This window comes from Seriola aureovittata, chromosome 9, assembly GCF_021018895.1.
Source record: "Seriola aureovittata isolate HTS-2021-v1 ecotype China chromosome 9, ASM2101889v1, whole genome shotgun sequence".
Lineage (NCBI taxonomy): Eukaryota > Metazoa > Chordata > Actinopteri > Carangiformes > Carangidae > Seriola > Seriola aureovittata.
In genome coordinates this window covers 12,878,313-12,897,749 of record NC_079372.1, presented here as the reverse complement: position 1 = coordinate 12,897,749, position 19,437 = coordinate 12,878,313, and the positions used below count along the sequence as shown (strand labels likewise).

Genomic DNA, 19,437 nt, shown 5'->3' with positions numbered 1-19,437 from the left:
GGCTGCTAATAATATTAAACTCTCTGCTTCTGATGTGCACTGTAATAATGTCACACAGAGGAACATTTCCATCCCTGTACAGTTTATTAAGGCAAGTGAGTAAACCAATGTGAGCATATTAAGCTATCATCAACACATTTCAAACTTTCCAATACAATACTCTGCATAGTTCAATATATCTACAGCACATGTAGGAAAAGCTGACACATACTGTTCCTTATTTATCATTTTGAGTAAATCATTTTACTAGATGTGACCAAAGATAATAATGGTGTTACAGCATGCTGCCCTGGTTGGATTCAAAAACCATCACATTGTTAAAAGAATACATCAAGCACTGGGGACCTCGGTCAACTCACCCACTAAGTGAAGAAAAAGACATACACCAAAATCATTCATGTCTCCAGCGCACCACTTATAGCGATTCTACAGCTAAAGGACTTTTAAATGTGAAGCTTAGTCTAGCAGTTTTATGCATTGGATATGTTATATGATACATAGATAACACACTGTTTCAACCTATGACTTTATCTGCCTTTCCTCTAAACCCTTACAATGAAGTGAAAGTGATAGTGCAACTCCAAAACAGTGGCTTTCTCCTTCTTGGTTTTATCTTAATTTCAGATTTAAAATATGCTCATTGATGAGCATTTTAATGTTTCAGATGTGTTGTGGACCCCAGATATTGAAGAACACTTCGATATAATGCATTACAATGCAGTAGCTCCTGTAAATGTGGCCTCCGTAATGACTGTACAGAAGCTGTTAAGCTTCATAACTGTTATGATTAAAGCAGGGCTGTTGTATTCGATTGCATCAGTACCAAGGTTTACCTAATAAACTGGCAACTCAGTGTATCGTTCAATCAGCCAATGAGTTAACAGAATGTTAAAATGTAAGTACACCACACAAATGAAAGGTTTATTCCTAAAACTTTGGATTGTGCTTGATGTTTAAGATTAGACAATATTGTGGATGCTAAAAGGTCAGCAGTGATTTACAGCACATCTACCATTGGATGATTTTGGCATTTGTGTTTTCATCACCCAACACAAAGATGCCCCACAGGACAAGCAAAATAACTGCTGCAATCCTTTGAAAGAAAACCAAGTAAACAATGTATAAAGATTAAAACTAAGAAACACATAAATAAATAAATATATCTCTATTACAAAACATTATATAGTACATTGTCTTTCCCACACACTCAGTCTGTCTCTTCTGTGTAGCCATTCTGCTGTTTTAAGGATGTGATATGAAGGACGTGCAAAACAAAAAATGCGAGCACATGAAAAACTGCACAACAGAATCTGGAAAACATTCAATTACATTATGGAAAATGTACTGTAAGATAATACAGTGCTGCTAGTGATGCCCAAGTAAGTAAAGACCAACACCATCCTTTCTGTACAAAGTGCATATACCAAGTATTGTGCCTTTCAGGCTAATGTACAGCCCCCTCCAATTACCAAGTACAGTGGGGACCTTATCATCACAAAAATGAAATTTATTCAAAACAAGCATAAATTCATTTTTAAAATGATACAGACTTGACTGAATGTCATAAAAATGATCGAAGCAATTGGAAATGGTTTGCAGGTTTGATGTTGTAATGCAACATGATGCACTGGACCATAAGCTGCATTAGAGAACTGTAGAAAAATGCAGATGATGTTTGTCTGATGTTAGCGACAGATTTCTACAGCGAAGTCATGGGTTCACAACTCAGTCTAAGCAAGTCCACCCTAGAACATACACCTTTAAGGTTCTGTAAACGAGATTTTAAACAATAATATAGCAGCAAAGAACTATTTCTATCTTCTATAAAGATATAATGGAGTAATGGCGTCCTGAGCAGAGAATGAAGTCACACCTCCTCTGTGTGTGTTGTAGTTAGAGTTTCTCTCTTCTTTGTTTTCTCTGTTTTGGTATCTGGTCTGACAGCGCTTATGTTAGTGCATGCATATGTATATGTACATGTAAGTGCATGTGTCCCTCTTTGTTAAACTGTTGGTCCTTCCCACATTTATAAACACAGGCACTGCTCACAGGTGAGATGGCATGGTGCATGGTGTGCAGCCTTCTGGTGACCTTCCACAATCTCCTCAATGGAAGAAACTATGGTTTTGTCTAAAATGGCCTGTGAGGAAGAAAGAGATAAGACACCAGAGCACAGGCAAACTGGCCATGTGGAGTACTGTGGTCAAATCCGGTTGGCCGCTGACCCCATAAAATATGCATAAAGCTTTTAAAGTTTTTACCAGCTTCATCGGTGATATTACAGCTCTGTCAGTGTCATTTTCATGGCCAGCAGATGAATCCAAAGGATGAATTTCTTTTCTTTTCTTTTAATACTGATAATATTTCATCGATTAAAATATACGTCACATCTTACAACGTCTCCATAGCAACGTTTACAGCCTATCGCCTCTTCCTGCTGCCGATAGGTGGCTAATTTAGAATTTCAGATCCCCGGTAAGCTAACCATGGATAAATCCAAAAAAAATGTTTTATGTGTGTTTTAATGTTTTATTTATTTCAAAGTGGGTTACTTTTTTATTTTTTTAATCATTCACAAATAAGAGAAGGACTCTAATAGGCCTGCATATTTCTGTGTTTTATTTAAAAGTAGGCATACACATGCCAGTGTTTTTTTCTCATATTCATAAGAGTTTGGTGTTTTCTTTTGTTATAACGGGTAAAAACAGCAATAAAATGTCAACAGTTTTTTGTAGTTCTATAATTTCATAAATGCAATAAACTATGGTTCTTTTATATATAGTATGACTATATTAAAACTTTAACGCTGTGTTATCTTCATTTTAAGGGTCGAATAGGTTTTGCGGCTTCAGATGTTATTTATTTGTGGGAGGGGCCAGAAATGGCTCTTTTAATAGTAAAGGTTGCAGACCCCTGCCCTAGGGGAAATTCATGTGTCCATTAGTTCATTGTTGTACTCTCGCACAGTCTCGTGAATGACGTCAAACGCGACTACAGGCTCCGCTCGTGGTTCAATGTAAACAACAATGGCGACGATGTGACAGAACTCCCTCGGTTCATAGTATGGTCTAAGACCGACTGCCAACAGTCCAATATCCCGACAGCAGATCCTCTCCTGAGCTGTGATGTGACCGGGGTTGAACCATCTATTGTTCACAAGCAGAACGGTTCCTCCACCTTTATTCTTCCCGCTTGCTCTGGCATCTCTGTCTGCTCATACTATCTCATCATCATGTACACAACGGTCGGGAGTGTTGTCGTTTAACCATGTCTCCGTGAAACACATACACTACACTCACGCTACGCTCGCTGGTTCTTCACAAGTGCCTCCAGTTCATCATACTTCTTATATGTCCATCTCCTAGCCTTTAGCTTAGCCCCAGCTCTGCATCCACGATACTTCTTCAGCTCAGCCAGTATGGGATGCTCAACGCCATATCTGGTTCACTTTAAAGCTAGAAGTTTTTCCTTCGTGTACATTATTTTCTCCATCGTCAGACGAAACAACGACGTAGAATAAAAAACTTCACTCGACAAAAAATATACTAATATATAAAAATATATTGCAAAAAACTAAGCGCTAAGCGGACTTGCTGCCACTTGTTGCCAGCGCGTGTATATGATGCTAAAATAGTAACGGCCCGATATAATCACATCATTATTATTATAGTAACTATCTGATGGAAAATCATACATATATATCCAACATTAACATTCAAACTAAATTACATAATTGATGAAAACAGAGAAAACAGCGCTGGGAGTCGCACGCGTACGTGCCTATGCGCGAGTGTAGGATTGCTGCAATATGCATATGCACGCACGTGTGCGTGAGCAAGTTGCAGCAGCTTTTAGATCCTGTGAAGTAACTACATCAGATTCTAGATTACTCATTCATTTTGCCTTGATCAGCTGTGTATCAAAGACACATGTATGTGAAGTAAACTTACAGTTCCCCTGGTTGTTGATCATTGTACTGAAGACCTCACCAGAGATACACACGCCTATCTGAGCTCCCAGTTTCAAGACACAAATTATTCTGTGATGGAGAACAATTCACCTCAAGGCTCAGCTGCTCCTGTTCTTGGAGCTGCTGACCTTCACCCTGAAACCAGGTCCCTGAGTCCCAATGTGTCTGCAATGTTCCGATCCTCTGGCTTGCACGACGCAGCACAGACTGGACCATAGTTCTTGGACGACAGCATTAGAGCTGGAATGGGGGACGCCATTCCCAACATGTCAACTGCTCGTCTCAGTGGATTCACTTCTTTTCCCCGTGGTGTAAGACAGATCCTTGTCCAGTCAAACACCTCTACAATCATTGTGGAGCCACCAAGCAGAGAATTTGATTCCCTTGCCTCCAGCTGTGAAGCCACAGCAGAGCCAAGTCTCCCAGAAGAGGATATAGAGACCATAGATCTCACCCAAGAGGAGAACGAGATCTCCATGAAGACACCAGAGAGGAACACCGACCCTGCTGACTCTCCTTCCTCTGGCTTTGAAGCCATCGCAGAGACCATCAACAAGACCCTGCTGTTTGTCACCCTGCTCACTAAGTCCCGTGTTCTGGACATCTGCACGGAGGAGCAATTGGCAGCCTACGCCAAACAACTGGTGGACCAAACGCTGCAGGGACTCACTGTGAGTGACAGTTACTGCCCCAATGACAAAGACATCAAACAGATCTGCAGGGCCGTCATCAAAGATCTCACCAAGAAGCTTGGCGGGAAGAGATCACTTAAGTTTGTAATCCTGTCAGGACAACCACGTGTAGAAGTAGTCATTGTCAAGTCTTTACAAGCCAACATCTCAAAGCACTCGACTGTGTCTGCAAACAATAAAAAGACATCTGCATGGAGAGAACACTTCTGGCCCGTCATGAGTGTCATCGCTATTTGTGGCTTGTGGTCCATCGTGGCCATTATCTTATTATAAACTTCTGAAGGTGGCACGGTGGTATAATATTATGACATGACATATATTTTTCCATGTTGAATATTGATCAAACAGTATGAGTGCAACTTATTTTAAATCTTAATCTGCAAAGAAAATTTTAACTCTTTTAAATCAATAAAATATAGTGGAGAAAAAGTTCAATATTTTCCTCTGAAAAATGAAGTAAAGCACAAAATGTAGCCTGTGAGGAAAATCTTAACTTAAGGTGTTTTTGCAATGGTTTAATTAAGGAGAAAAGCTAAAATAGTGAGCATTTTAAGGAAACCTTAAGGTGATTTGTGCAACTGTTTTTACTGTTTTGCTCTTATTTTGGTAAGTCTTCCAATCTTTCAAACCTTAAAATCACTTACCAGCCTCTACTAATATTTGAACCTCTGTCAGAACTTTTAATTTTTTACCATCAAAGGCATGTTTCCAGTGCCAGTAAGCCCTATCAGCTTTCTAATGAGTGAATTTAATGATAGATAGATACTTTATTTATCCCCTAGGCTAGCTACTACTGGTCTGGGTTTACCAAGATGGAGAGTCCTACAAGCTTCAGGGATCCAGCTTGACTCAGAACTGTGTTTTCTTCTCCTCCACATGTAAGTAATTTGATGACTCCGTAATGTTAAATGTCTGTTTTCGTTAGTGACCGGCTACAGTAGCCATGACAACGTGAGCTAACTTATCTGTTACAGATATAATGAATGTGTTTAGCGATTGCTATGGCTAGCCTGTGTAGCATCACGGCCAATGGCTAGGGTAATGGTTGTAGCTCCATTTTTTTTTTTTTTTTTTTTTTGGCTGTCATGTACGCTTTATTCAGTTGTGCTTGTTGTTGTGAGTTTGGTAGCCGCTTTCACCTGTAACACCTTGCTGACTGAGAACGTGAGGGGCGTTGTGGTCGACGAAGTTTTGGTCTGAGATGCTGCTGGTGTAGTACCTTATCTAGTGGCAGTGACGATCGTTTACAGAACCTTTGATATCGTTTTTATGGAGGAAATGAAAAGTTTGCAGCTACCGTATTTGGAACGCCTTCTCTCAGAGATGATAGAACATTTTTTATACTTCATTTCAATGTCGCCTGAGTTTTGCGCAAATATTGCATCTTGCAAGGCTTCTCTGCTGGTTGTTGTCACTTCATGGGAGGCTCACATAATTTCCTCTGGAACCAAAGCTCCTTCGTTAATTTGTAATTTGCAAGGCTTCATTTTACCCCTTTGATCATATATTCAAATTAAAATATTGATTTTCCAAATGTATAGTCATTCCAAACTGGCCTTTGGGGCCTTGAGACTCCAGCCACTTTCCCCATGTTTAACCCAGATATGGCAGGATTATTTCAGTAGTTTAAAAAAATCAATACCATAATTGGCTTCTCTCATCTTTCATAAATAAGACAACATTAAAATACTTTTATGCAGTGCACAATGTAGCAACAAACGTGATGTCTCAATGTGATGTGTGGGTATTATATCAGTATCTTCATGCAAACCCCTGGGTTTGTTTGAACTGGGTCTTGAAATGTCAGTCAAACAGTACAACTGGTCCCTGTTTGGGTAATGTGAAATACTCTATATTACAAAGTAAGAATAACTAATCAAGTAGAAACAATTACTGTAACTCCGTCATACACCGTGAAAATTTGCCTCAAACTTCGGAACACTTCTCTTTAGATCTTCACCAGTCCAAATGGGAATTTATTTTTGCAATGCAGCTCAAACGGCCCATCACCATTACTCAGAGAGGAGTCACAACTTGGGGTACCATGGATAAATAAACTGCCATTTCAGGGTTGGAGCATCCATGGACACAGAACAGGACCGTTCAGATATCTTTTCATTTGGACAGTTTGCTGATGACTCGAATGAGCGCCCCGTTCTCATCCTTTAGCCTCTGGTTGTCTGACTTGAGCTCTGTTAAGATCTGGGACAGTAGAGGGAAAGAAATTCTATTAGAAAATCATCACAGCATCATAGTTACACTATACACTCTTTGGAGTATAGTTCAAGTGGTTTGTGGATAGACAATTTGTAATTTATAGCTTCAGGTACAATGACGCTAATTACCAGGACCATTAATGATCAAATATGTTGAATCACCACTAACAACAAGTGGGCTAAAAGTTGTTTCTCAGTAAAGTTTGAGGCCAGGCAATGAGGACATGCTTTACAGTACTTGATCATGCAGTGAGGAGTGACTTTGACGGTATGTTCTGCATGTGAACAGTGAAAGAGAATGAAGTCAAAGAGAGAGAAACTGAGAGAGGGTCAGTTTCCCAAATCTAGGTCATGTCTCTCATGAGGAGCAACGGCTAAAAATAACCACCCTCTTTGTCAAAGTATTTCCCCTCTACTAGAGACAAACAGTAACCCTCTGCTCTAGCTGTGACACATTACCAAAACTGGTGAATGAGCAAAGGCACCTCGCATCAACATGTTCATAACCTTTCGGAGACCATCTTATTTTCTTTGTTACAATAATCCACAAAGGCAGTACAAAAATTTTTTAACGCTGTACTCTAAATGCAGTTAAAGGAATAGTTTGACATTACGGGAAATATGCCCATTCGCTTTCTTGCCCTAAGTTAGATAAGAAGATTAGTACCACGCTTGTGTCTGTATGTTAAATATGAGGCATCAGCCAGCAGCTGATTGGCTTAGCTTAGCATAAAGACTGAACACAATGGAGAAACAGCTAGCCTGGCTGTGTCCAACGCTAACAAAATCTGCCTACTGGTACCTCTGAAGCCCACTAAATAACATGTTATATGTAGATCTGTACAAAAACCAAAATGAAAAAATGACAAATCATGGTTTTATGGGAGGTTAGATGCTGGAATTATTTCTTGGTCGGGTGTGGGTACTTACCAGAGTCATGTCATCACTGTGAGGTTGCTACATTTAAATTAAATTAGAGGTAGGTCCATTTTTTTAACCTATGACCAGAGCCAGACTACCTGTTTCCCCCAGGCTTTATGCTAAGCTAAGGTTACTACCTGCTGGCTTTAGCTTCATATTTAGTGCACGCATTGGTATTGATCTTGTAATTTCACTCTTGGCTGAAAAGTGAGCACTAGTATTCCCCAAATGTTGAACTATCCCTTTAAAGCAACGTGCTTGTCTGTTCTTACCCTGAGAGGGTCCATGAACAAAAGCACACACAGAAACAACATCAGTCACAGTATGTGTGTGTCTCTCACCCAGTGGCACAGAACTTGTTCATTTTGAAGTCTAATGATCTCACACGTTTCATTTTCTTTGGAAGATTGACTAGAATGGCTATTTTCTTGGCGAACAACTTAGTATTGATTACACACTACATTACACAGGACCTGCATATTTTTCCCTGTTTCAAGATCAATACTTATAAAATGCATTTATTCTTTATGGAGCAGATCTACTATCGATGTAATTTACATAATAATCAGAAAAAAATGACCCCTAATGTAGTGCTTATTTCATGTGAAGCCCCATGCTACATGAATGTAGCTAAAAATACACTTCAAAGGAGGATTATGAGAGATGTTTCTGGAGGAAGGGTCAGCAGGGTTGCCCTCTGATGGCAGTAAAGGAGAATGGGTTAAAAAAAAGAGTGCAGAGGAGGATGCATTGCAGTGTGGGGGAGGGGTGAGCATTGGGAGGGTAGAGGACCTGCCTGAGAGGAACACAGCAGAGGACGAGGGGGCTGTAGAGGCACCAGAAGGAGAGTAGGAGTGTAGAAGGTATGTGGCTGTAAGGAAGGGGAGAGCAAGGGGGAAAGGAGGACAGGTGATGTCAGAGGATCAGAGGTCCTCTGTCTCCGGCATGGAGGCCGTCTCAGAGAGGCGGGCAAGGGCGCGCAGCATGGCTCTATTCTCAGCCAGGAGACACTCGTTCACCCTCCGTAAGGTCTGGACCTGAGTCAAAGCAGGGAAGGCCTGCACAGAGGAGGAGAGAGATACAGAGAGGGGCAGACAGAGAAAGCATGCGGGGAGGCAGGCCATGTGCAAAGAAAAAGACAGAAACTCTGTAAATATATATATATATATATATATATACATTTATTTATATATATATATATATATATTATATATATATACACATTTATTTATATATATATATATATATATATATATATATATGCGTGTACACTCATACAGGTATGCACCCATACACCTACACACACACACAGGGGAAAAGAACACTAGATCTGATGGACTTACCAGAAGACTTGCATAAACAAATATTTACTCAACAGGGAGATTCGAGGAGAAATAGCAAAAAGCTGCCACAAGCAAAGCAAATTATGATGATAGTTCTCCTTGGGAGAGTGGTGAGGTGCTGAAGTGTTACATTATATGCGTAGATTTGCGAAGGAGAGGGAATTAAAATTCATAGAAATTCACATAACGTAAAACTCTACAATTTCAGACTTTGCACAACAGCCTAGTCAGTTATTAGTCAAAGGAATGGAAATGATTCATTTCCCCCTCGTCCTGGCCCGACTTTTTAAGGGTAAACCTCAATGTGGTTTGACACCATTCCTGAGGGGAAACCACAGAATACACACACACACACACGTGCGTGTGCACACACACACACGCACTCGCACACACATACACACACTTGTAGAGTTTCAGGCTGTCCAAAAACAAATTTGAAGACACGAATATGGCCGAGGATGACATTAAGGCAGACATCCAGCTTCTTCTTACAACACCAAAACACATTTGTAAAAGCAATTTGAAGCTAGACTGTGTTTGAGACCGAACAATTCATGCATATAATGTTCTCTTGGTATTAGAATAAAACAGCACAGTTTCTGGAGAGGTGCCCTTGGCGAGAGGAAAGAAAAGGATAGAGTGAGGTGAGAATACATAATGACCAGTATCTTTTATTACACTCTTGTAATATTGAGCTCTTTGATATCAAATCAGATCTGACTACACTCTCGAGTGCTGGCGATAATTCAACACAGCTGCTATTAATTAGGTTTCAGAAGCTGTTAGGAATAATTCAGCTTTTCTGTAAGAAATGTAAGAAGGGATAAAGTAAGAAACTCTGGACACATGGACACTAATTTAAAAAGGAAAACAAGGAAACAGTGCAATTGATGTGAAACATCCAAAACCAGGCCCAGTCACGTACAGAGCCGCAGTGCCAGTAGTTTCAGACCTGAGGAGGTAACCCCCAACCCAAGCTGCACCCCCTGTGGGCAAGAAAAGTAACAGCAGCAAACAGGTGCCGATGTGCGCCGTCTACAGCCAAGTAGAGTAACAGCCTCTGCAATTTTTCACGCTTTTGTCTACTGTGAAAAATGAGTGTCACCACTGAAGTTTTAAATAGCTACACAAACAAAAAAGCAGCAGCAGTTGTAACGCTCATAATGGTGTAAAAAATGTGCTCAAACGACAGCAGCTGTTACTTTGCCTGTAGAAGACAAAATCACATCTATATCAGTAGGTCTAAGGTGTTGCTGCTATTTTTCCCTTCCACTAGGTGGCGCGGGTTGGCACGTGTAGGACTAAACAACTAAAGAGGTTCCCCTTGTGGAGAATCTCAACCTTGCTAAAAAGGAACGAGTGACTTTGTGAGTGAGTGACAAGCCAGCTCCCTGAGGAGGATTATGTGCCTGTGCCTATCTGGCATTCACAGTATAAAACACTTGTATATTTGAGGTTACAGTGTGATGTGTGTGTGTCCACGCGTGTAAACATGCCCCTGTCTCTGACAGAACAGAATCACGTGAGGTGACAGGCAGGTGTCAATCACTCCGCTGTGTCATAGCGACCACTCACCATCCCCCCTCCCCTGAGACAGCCTGCCCTCAGGGCTGGTACCCACAGCGGAAGCGCAGTGGGGCGTCCTGCTGAGGGAACCACGACAACACGGGGGGGTCAAACATCTGCTGCTGGCGTACCACACTGCTGCATGTGTCCTATTTGTAATGTTCTCGTCAGTGTCTGCATATTATATTTTCTCAGACCGGAGCGATGATTTCATTTCTCTTGAGGAATATAACAATGTTGCTGTAACAATCAAATCGTAACCTTTATCGTGAAATTTGGGACTGCTTCTACACAGAATCCAACGCAGACCGCGTCTACTCAGGCCTGAAATCTCTCTGCTGCTATGTCCTGTGTTTCTTTGTGAAGCAGAATACACACAGTGCAGTGCAGGAATGTCTCACAAAAGCAGGTCTTTTTGCTCTTGGACAGGGTTTGGTATTCAGCTGGAACTAGGTCACAATGTTCACCCCAACAGTGGGATAATTGGAGCAGGGGAGCAGCAGCACAGGCTCCTCCTTAGCCTGGCAGGAAGTGGCCCAGCAGAACACTGTGGGTAATGAGCCTAAAGCATTAACCTTCCCTCTCCTTGACTCCCAACCCACCTGCCTAAACACAACCCTGGAGTGTGTTATATGTGCATGTTTTACTTTGTAAAAACACTTTAGGCGTGCTACATTTAGCATGAGTAAGAGGGGCTTAGCTGGAGGTGTGTGCATTCAAGGACTGTTAGTGTTATTGTTTTTGGGATAAAAAATATTATAAAGATCAATGAAGCATAACTTGTATATGAGACAAAGTAGATGCCATTTAAACCCAGGCTGAGTCTGCACAATTTAGTTTTCCATGGACTGACCTTTAACTCCTCCTCCATGTCTGACACTCTTTTCTCAAGAGCTTGTTTTTCCTGTAAATAAAGAAGAAAGGACTGAAATAAATATACTCCTATGGTACCTTGGAAACCTGAGGAGTGAAAGGCCATTAGACTATAATTTCAAGTAGACAGGAGAATAAGAAATAAAAATACCAAGAAAGATGTGGATGTTCATCCATCTTGATAAATGCCAAAATGATGACAAGACACTTACCCTTTTCTCCGATTCAAGTACTGTAGACCTCTCTGATATCCTGTCGTGCCTCTAGAAGTTAGAATGGTGCCGTTAGGGTGAAGCATTTGAGGAAATCTTGGAAGGGTTGTATTTATCGTTAAACATAATTTCATACAGTAATCAGTCATGACCTTTCATCACCACACCCATGGGAGAAGGATGATGGTGTAGCAGTGAAAAGATGACTGAACTGACAGTTTCTGTACCTGAGTGACTTTCTCCAGCTGGGAACGTATCTTGACCAGTTCTTGTTTGCTGTCCTGCAACCTGGACTTGAGCCTCTCATTCTCGTGCAAAGCTTCTGCATACATCTGAAGAAAGAAGAAAATTAGGATTAAGGAATAGGATTAATAAAAAGTTCACTGGTAAATATTTGAAACCCTAAAGTAAAAAATATATTATACCACAAATAATTATGAATACGTTATGGGAAAAGTAAATGAACAGATAAATTGTGAGACGTTGTTGAACCATAAATATGTGTATCATGCCTGCTTGTTCAAATTTGACTGAGTTATGACTCCAAGGACGAGAATCATTTTCAAATGTTGCAGCAACCGGGCGTGAAGGGTTTTAAAGTACCTTAAATGCCTCTCACCTCAGCATCGTCTTTCCCTCTGTGTCCTCATGAGGAGGCTCACCTCACAGTCTGAAAACCCCCTCAGCTTGGGCAATAGTCTAGCATGTTTTTTTGTAGGTTTTTTTCTAATTCCACCCTAACAATGAGTCATCTGTACTACTGTGAGAATGGATGAATTATGGTCTTGATTTGTAACATTATGTACACAATTATGGAGACACCAGGCCTAGGAGTGATATATTATAGAAGCCAACCTATGGGTGTACATATAGAATAATTAAGAAATCAATGCATTCATGCATGAAAATCTTGAACATTAAGAAAAATCTGCTGAGAATGTCCCCTCCTAGTTATTTTTATGATGATCCAAGTATATCAAGTAAAGAACAATGTCTAATTTTGTGCACAATAACTTGATATGACTATTCAGCATCATTAAAATGACTTGACATATTAAAATGAACTATCAATAAAATACATTTATAATGTTAAAACACAATATGTTACCAAATGGTCATTTGACATGGTGTTTATTTATATTAGTTTAGTAAAAATAACTATTATTTCATGTTAGCATTTATAGACATACTGTAGCAGTAGAAAGCTAATCTGTCTATAAAGAAGTATTGTCATATTGTACATTTAGTGGTCCAGCAGCCTCATATTACATAAAATATGTTTTAATACTGATTTTATTAACAGATTACAAAGCTAGATGCTGATACTGTTAATTATCTGAAAGTCCAATTAAATATCCATCTGCTGCCCTTATTGGAGCATTTAAAAAAATAGATCCATAAATCTGCATGGTGATCCAATAGTCATACTGTATCCAGGACTGCAGCTTTTAATCACAAGGGAATGTGCTTGTTTAAACTGAGGTAATAGTTTCTACCTTCTTATAGTCTTTTGTAGTGGAGTCTTGTTCTTGTCTATTCAGAGCAGCCAGTCTCGTCTCTCTCCTTGTGTACGAGCTGGTGCGGCCCAGTGGTTTGTCCGTTGCACTCTCTCCACTGGAGTCATATCTAGAGGCAACACAGATCAGATCAGATCAGTACACAGCTCTAGTTATTTAGGGCATTTATTTCTTTATTTCAGGAAATGCAGCTGAATGATACAGGAGAAAAAAGCAAAGCCTAATCCTTACCTTGACAGTCTTTCATGCTGAAAAACAAAGAATAAGCCATGTTAGCGTCATCACTCAGCATTACAGCATGGGAACAACACTGTCTAAAAAATGTTCTCTCGCGGATAGATCCAGATTTATTTGTTTGATAAGACCAAACAGAGGCTTGGCGGTGAAATGTTTTCCATTTTGATACAACAGAGAGGAAAAGCAAAACTTCCAAGTGAATTATCACAGCGTGTCCAGAGGCCTGAAGTCCCAGAGGGAGAAAGTGCATGCAGAAGTGAGATATATTTCACCCCATCACTGCACTGACAGGGTTCACACAGGTCAAACCTCCCCGGTGAGCCCGGTTAATCTTTTAGAATAGGCGGCTGCCACACAAATGCCTGCAGTATAAAGATGACATCATGACATCGGAAGCTAAGTATCTCCTGTGTGACGGGTGGACGGCTGACCTCTGACAACAAACTGATAGCAGACTGTCCTGGCAGGTTTTTGCTATGGCCAGTCCAGCCCACATGGCTGCCAAGTTGCCCGTTGTGATCACAAAGTGAATTTGTTTTCATTTCACCACGAGGTCTGGATGTTGTGCTACATTCACAGAAGTTGTATATATTTTTTTCTCTAGCTGTATTTGACTCAGATACGTGTTTTCAGAGTTCATATTCCCTCAAAGACGGGCCCATAGTTGATTGAGTGCTGATGTAAATGTCATATGCTGCATACTCTTGGTGAACTGAGTCGCCACTATAAAAATTTCTATCTATCCAGACCTCCATCCAGATCCGTTTCTGCTCTGAACAAACAGATAAATCACTGCCAGCAGCTGATAAACGTGGCACATGAGAGGTGGATGACTGAAAGTGTTTATCAGTCAGAGAGAGGGAGAGAGGGAGAGTGAGAGAGAGAGTGAGAGAGAGAGAGAGAGCGAGAGAGAGAAAATACCATAATATCAGGCCAGAGTGATCTTTGCAATATCTGCTGCTGACTCATAAACTTTACTCCTAAACTCAAAGATTTGGAGTCTTTAAACAACTCTGTTGAAAAAACGCTTTGCAATAAACATCTTGTGTGGCGGTCCGAGCCGTTCGAGACAAGAAGCAGATGTGGACGGGGGTTAAAAGCATGTGCATTATAGAAGGACGATTTATGTCTAGAGGAACAGTTATTCCTGTGCTCACATTTGGTGAGTTAGGGGGATATTTCACGCAGCGTCAAAGGAGCTATTCCCCAGCAAGTGTTTACATAACTGAGCCAGCGCTGCCTGTCCTTATGTGGTCATGTGCTTAAGCAGAGCTATCCAGGAAAAAACAGACCTCCATGACCTCAGATGAAGAAGTGCCAAGGATGGAGCTCTGGAGAAGAGCTCTCACTCACTCCAATCTCTTTGTGCAATACTGAGGAGATCCCTCAATCAGATTCGATATACATTCATTAATCAAGTGGGATGATTGGACTTTCTGAAAAAATTATCATTAAGCCTGCTTTCGGGGATATGAACCAAACTCTTTCAAGATGAGAGAGACTAGTTCCTGTACAGAAACCTATTTCACACTACACAATTAGGGAATTGGTGAAATGAGTTTCTTACTAACTTAATTACAATCCCAAGAGATTTTGAGGGAGCCCTGTGGGGTTTATAGGGTAAAAGAGAGAATCCTTACAGTAATGCATGCATGCTGTTACATGTATTTCTGCATCATCAAACTTTTTGCTCACATGGAACCAAAGGCAGAAACTGAATCATAGCTTAAATTCTACTTCTGATGGCAGCTGCACCAACCTGATTTCCTTGTTAGGAAAAATAGAGGGAGCCACTAGTGGCACATGCAGCGCAGTAAACTATGAGAGGCAGAGCAGATGTCGAAGGTTAGAAAACAACAGGGGATCAGACTGTATCTGACGGACGGGTGCATGCTTGAACCACGGGTGCTCTGTAAACGTAACTGCCTCCAGTTTTATGGTTTGCCAGGACCAACATTATAACACCGTCAGGGAGGGGGTCAGAGGTACACACACACACAGGCTGCCTGCATTAGCGCAGTGCTAAGAAGTATGAATGATATTGTTGAACAGCAGTTTTCAAAAGCCAATGAAATCATCATTACACAAATCTTCTCCCTCCATCTCACTTCTTTCTCTTCGTGCCCTCTCTCTGTCACAGCATCTTCCCCTCAGAGCTGACTGGATGACTGCTATAGGAAAATCTGAGCTACTCTCTCTCTTTCTCTCTCTCTCTCTCTCTCTCTCTCTCTTTTCACCCCCACTGCTGGAGCTGACACTGCACGCACAACCATAAAAGACGTTTCTTCCACATTCACTCACCTTCCCTCACTTCAGCCACTCCTTATTCTCCACTAACTCTGAACAGTACATCAGAAGTGACCTTCTAGCCACTGAGAACATCCTCCTCTTCTTTTTCTTCTGCACCAACTCAAAATGCTTCACATCCAGTAGTGAAAGTAGTTGTAAAAATGTAAAAATACTCAATTATAAGTAAAAGTCCTGCATTTCATCCTACTTAAGTAAAAGTATTATCAGCAAAATGTGCTTAAAACATCAAATTAAAAGTACTGTCACTGACTTGTATGTGACATTGTTATTAATAATGATGCATCAGTGTGTAAACAAGCATTTTATTGTTGTAGCTGATTGAGGTGGAGCTAGTTTTAAACACTTAGTTTAGTCCATTGGTCTCCAACCTAAGGGTCAGGCCCCTCAAAAGGGTCCCAATATATCATAAATGTTGGTGGTCGTGAGATGATTAATAGGGTGCTGAAGAGAGAGAAAGCCAAATTCTGCCACACAAATTTATATTCATTTTTCAAACCATTCTCTTGACTTTTTTAAAAAAGAATTTTATGAAGTAGTGCATAACTGTTTCTCTTTGTACCTTGACAGTTATTTAAACCATCTGATAAGTTTAGAGAGGAAATATGTGTTTGGTAGAACTGCTAATAATTTATAGACATATGAACTCATAGACACACTGTCGCAAGCCAAAATGTCTTTAATGATGTGTTATGTCTTATAAGCTTGTCATTTTTTTTATATGTGAAATGTTAATGTGGAAAGTAGCTATAGCTGACATAACAAATGTAGCAGAGTAAAACTATAAACTATAAAAGATACTATATAAGAAGCATAAAATGGAAATACTCAAGTAAACTACAGGTCTACACCTCACATTTGTACTTAAGTACCGTACATGAGTAAATGTACTTGTACTTAGTCACTTCCTACTACGGCCCACATCTGTCTAATGATGGGTGTCATCCAGTAATGTAATGTGTTAATGTTTATACCTCTTCCTGCTGCTCACAGCTGGAGCAGGCATTGTATTTTACTAAACAGGACCAGGTTTTCATCAAAACATTGTGACAAGTGCTAAAAATACCAAATCAGTCTGATTCCACCCCCTCTGCATTGCATTTTCTCTCCCATGAAAACGCTGCCAATTCAGATTGGGCTGACATCATGGAAAATTAATGCCTGAGTTTCACCATGGATACAGCACAAAGAGACTGACACTTCTTGAAGAGAACAAAAAGAATGACAGCATCCATTGGTGCCATTTACCGCCGGGAACTTGCACCACAATGAGAGCGTCTGTAATGTTGCATGACATTACTGTACATGACAGAATCACATTGCTTCATAATTTTACATCTGTTTGTCCCTTTTAAATGTGCCTGTCACACTGTCCAGCTCAAGTCTGATGCACTGACATAAACACAACAGTCAAACAACACCCATGAGAATAAGCCACTTAGACAGAAAAAAATAACAGGAAATTACACAAGGAATGTTTCAATCCAAAAGTCTTTTCCAGAAAGTGTGGTCAGACTCTCAGCGCTTCAGAGCAAATTCTCGCCTCTCTTTCACAAGTCATCAAACAAGCTGACATGATGAGTGGTTTGCAAGTTATTTGTTAATTTTTAATCAAAATATTTAGAGAATCAGGAGTGGCACTTCTTCATGTTAATATGCACAATCATAGAAAATAGGAGAAACAGGAAATAACTCTTGTCCTGTTAATGAAATTATGAAATTGCTCATTTTACTGAATACACTCAAGCAGCACATGTCCAAACACATAATACTTTATTAAACTGACAATGATTTCTGTTATCAGTTATTCTGAAGGTTATTTAATTTTGCCTAAAAGATTTATATGAAAATGGTGAAATATGCCCAGTCTTTAACTTCTTTCTTATATCTGACTTTATGATTTATTTATATGATACAGAAAAGTAGCCATTCCTCACATTTAAGGCTGTTAGGTATTTTTGCTTGAAATATGATAAATATGATTAATAAATTATAGATATAGCTGCCGATTTAGCTTGCGCTGTCAGGTATCTAGCCGACTTAGAAGATTAAGTCTGAATCCAGAAAAACAAATCTTGTTTATGCATCAGTCACTAACACCTACAGGAAATAAAATATTTTCTTCAAGTTTCATTTCATCATTTTTAACAGTTTCATGAAAACATATTACACATGCAGAGATATGAAAATTAGACACATCTGTTAAATTGGTGACATCATAAAGTTCAAAATCAAAAAGGTGTATTTCTCTAGAAGAAAAGCTTCTGGTCTTACTCTGTAGTTTTTGTCTGTAGGGGACGGAGAGGACGGTGGTGAATCTGTCAGTGACTTTCTGGTGCGAGTCAGGTCCTTGGTGCGTGGGTAGTAGGATGACATCTCCCTCCTCTACCCTCAACAGGCAGGTCAACTTCTACTGTAACATTCACTGAGGCCACCACCAGATAACAGCTGCACAGACGCACAGATTCCCTCAAGCAACAGTGACGCAGATGCCCATGACTGTGTTCCCGGGGAATCCTCAGCAACAACAGGTGTGTCTGTGTATGTGTGTGTGTGCTTGTGTGTGCTTGTGTGTGCGTGTGTGTGCGTGTGTTCTGTCCAGCTTCAGACTCTTCTATGAGCTGGGGAGAGCTGCGGCTAAATTTGGAAGGATTTCAGATGTGTGGTTACGCCTTCTTCAAAGCTCAGGCAGTGAAGCGATAATCAGATAAAAATGCAAAGAACAACAAAACAAAATAATATCTGCTGATCACAAAAACAGAGAAATAACTCTTTAGTTAGAAAGCAAACAAATTAGCATCCCTTGTCTCCGCTCTGTCAACACTGAGGTCTTTCATAAAATGCGAAAAAGTCCATGAGAAAGCAGCCAACAGAGAAAAGTTTGTTCCCTGTGCTGCCTCTTCCTATGTTTTCCAAAGTTATACACTCTCTCTCCATCTCCCTCCCTCTCTTGCTTCCTCTCTCTCTCCTTCTCCTTTCACTGCTTGGTCACCCTCCCAGTCCCCCCAACTCCCTTGCTTCTCCCTTCTCTCTTCAGCTTTGGCAGCTTTCTGTGGCAGCCTGCCAGAAGCTCTGCTACGGCCGGACTCGGCACTGAGGGCTAAAATTGTCCAGTGATGTGGACGGGGATAAGGGAGGTGGAGCACAGAGGCGAGGGGGTGGGGTGGCTGCAGCAGTTTGTGTCCTGGAAGGTCAACTGACAGTATTACCTGAGGAGCCATCAACAACCATGAGGTGTCAAGTAATTCTGTGCACCCTGCAGTGTGATGGAGAGGAGATGATGTTGTGTGTGTGTGTGTTACATGGTGTTAACAGAGAGCACTTGTGCCACATTTCCTCTTACCATCCATTCTTACATCCGTCCATTAGCTGTACCACTTATCCTTTAAGGGTCACGGGGGGTGAGGGGGTGAGGGGGTGGGGCTGGAGTCAATCCCAGCTGACATTGGGCAGGAGGCGGGGTCGCCAGTCTCTTCTTTTTTCCGTCGAGAAGCTAAGTGCAGGTACAAGCAGTGCATTGAAGGGCACTTTGAAAACAAAAGCCCATGTAGCATGACAATTATAACAGACTACAAAAGCAGCA

General features: G+C 40.7%; 1 protein-coding gene across 5 annotated transcripts; it reads right to left on the bottom strand.

Moving 5' to 3' along the window:
• Positions 1-65: 65 nt before the first annotated feature.
• Positions 66-18,812, bottom strand: LOC130174660 (protein phosphatase 1 regulatory subunit 12B-like). 5 transcript variants are annotated; one of them, XR_008828616.1, is made up of 8 exons: positions 18,129-18,808; positions 13,542-13,558; positions 13,290-13,419; positions 12,021-12,125; positions 11,794-11,844; positions 11,562-11,612; positions 4,198-6,864; positions 66-4,090 (listed from the first exon to the last, which is right to left on the bottom strand). XR_008828616.1 is itself a non-coding variant. In XM_056384724.1 (8 exons), exons 1-7 carry the CDS (start codon positions 18,228-18,230, stop codon positions 10,747-10,749), a joined length of 495 nt encoding a protein of 164 aa, XP_056240699.1. In that variant the 5' UTR covers positions 18,231-18,810; the 3' UTR covers positions 66-6,864; positions 10,718-10,746. The 5 variants fall into 5 exon arrangements, 4 of the variants coding, with proteins under 4 accessions (XP_056240699.1, XP_056240698.1, XP_056240697.1 ...); XM_056384724.1 differs by adding an exon at positions 10,718-10,785 and having other exon boundaries at positions 66-6,864; positions 18,129-18,810; XM_056384723.1 differs by adding an exon at positions 10,718-10,788 and having other exon boundaries at positions 66-6,864; positions 18,129-18,809.
• Positions 18,813-19,437: the final 625 nt, after the last annotated feature.

Bases quoted from the DNA above. Each gene is read 5' to 3' on its own strand.
- LOC130174660 (XM_056384721.1), bottom strand. From the start codon at position 18,230: ATGTCATCCTACTACCCACGCACCAAGGACCTGACTCGCACCAGAAAG. The intron at 12,126-13,289 runs GTAGAAACTATT...TTCTTTCTTCAG, and splicing joins CTACAAAAGACTATAAGAAG to ATGTATGCAGAAGCTTTGCA. The intron at 11,845-12,020 runs GTACAGAAACTG...TCTAACTTCTAG, and splicing joins AGCTGGAGAAAGTCACTCAG to AGGCACGACAGGATATCAGA.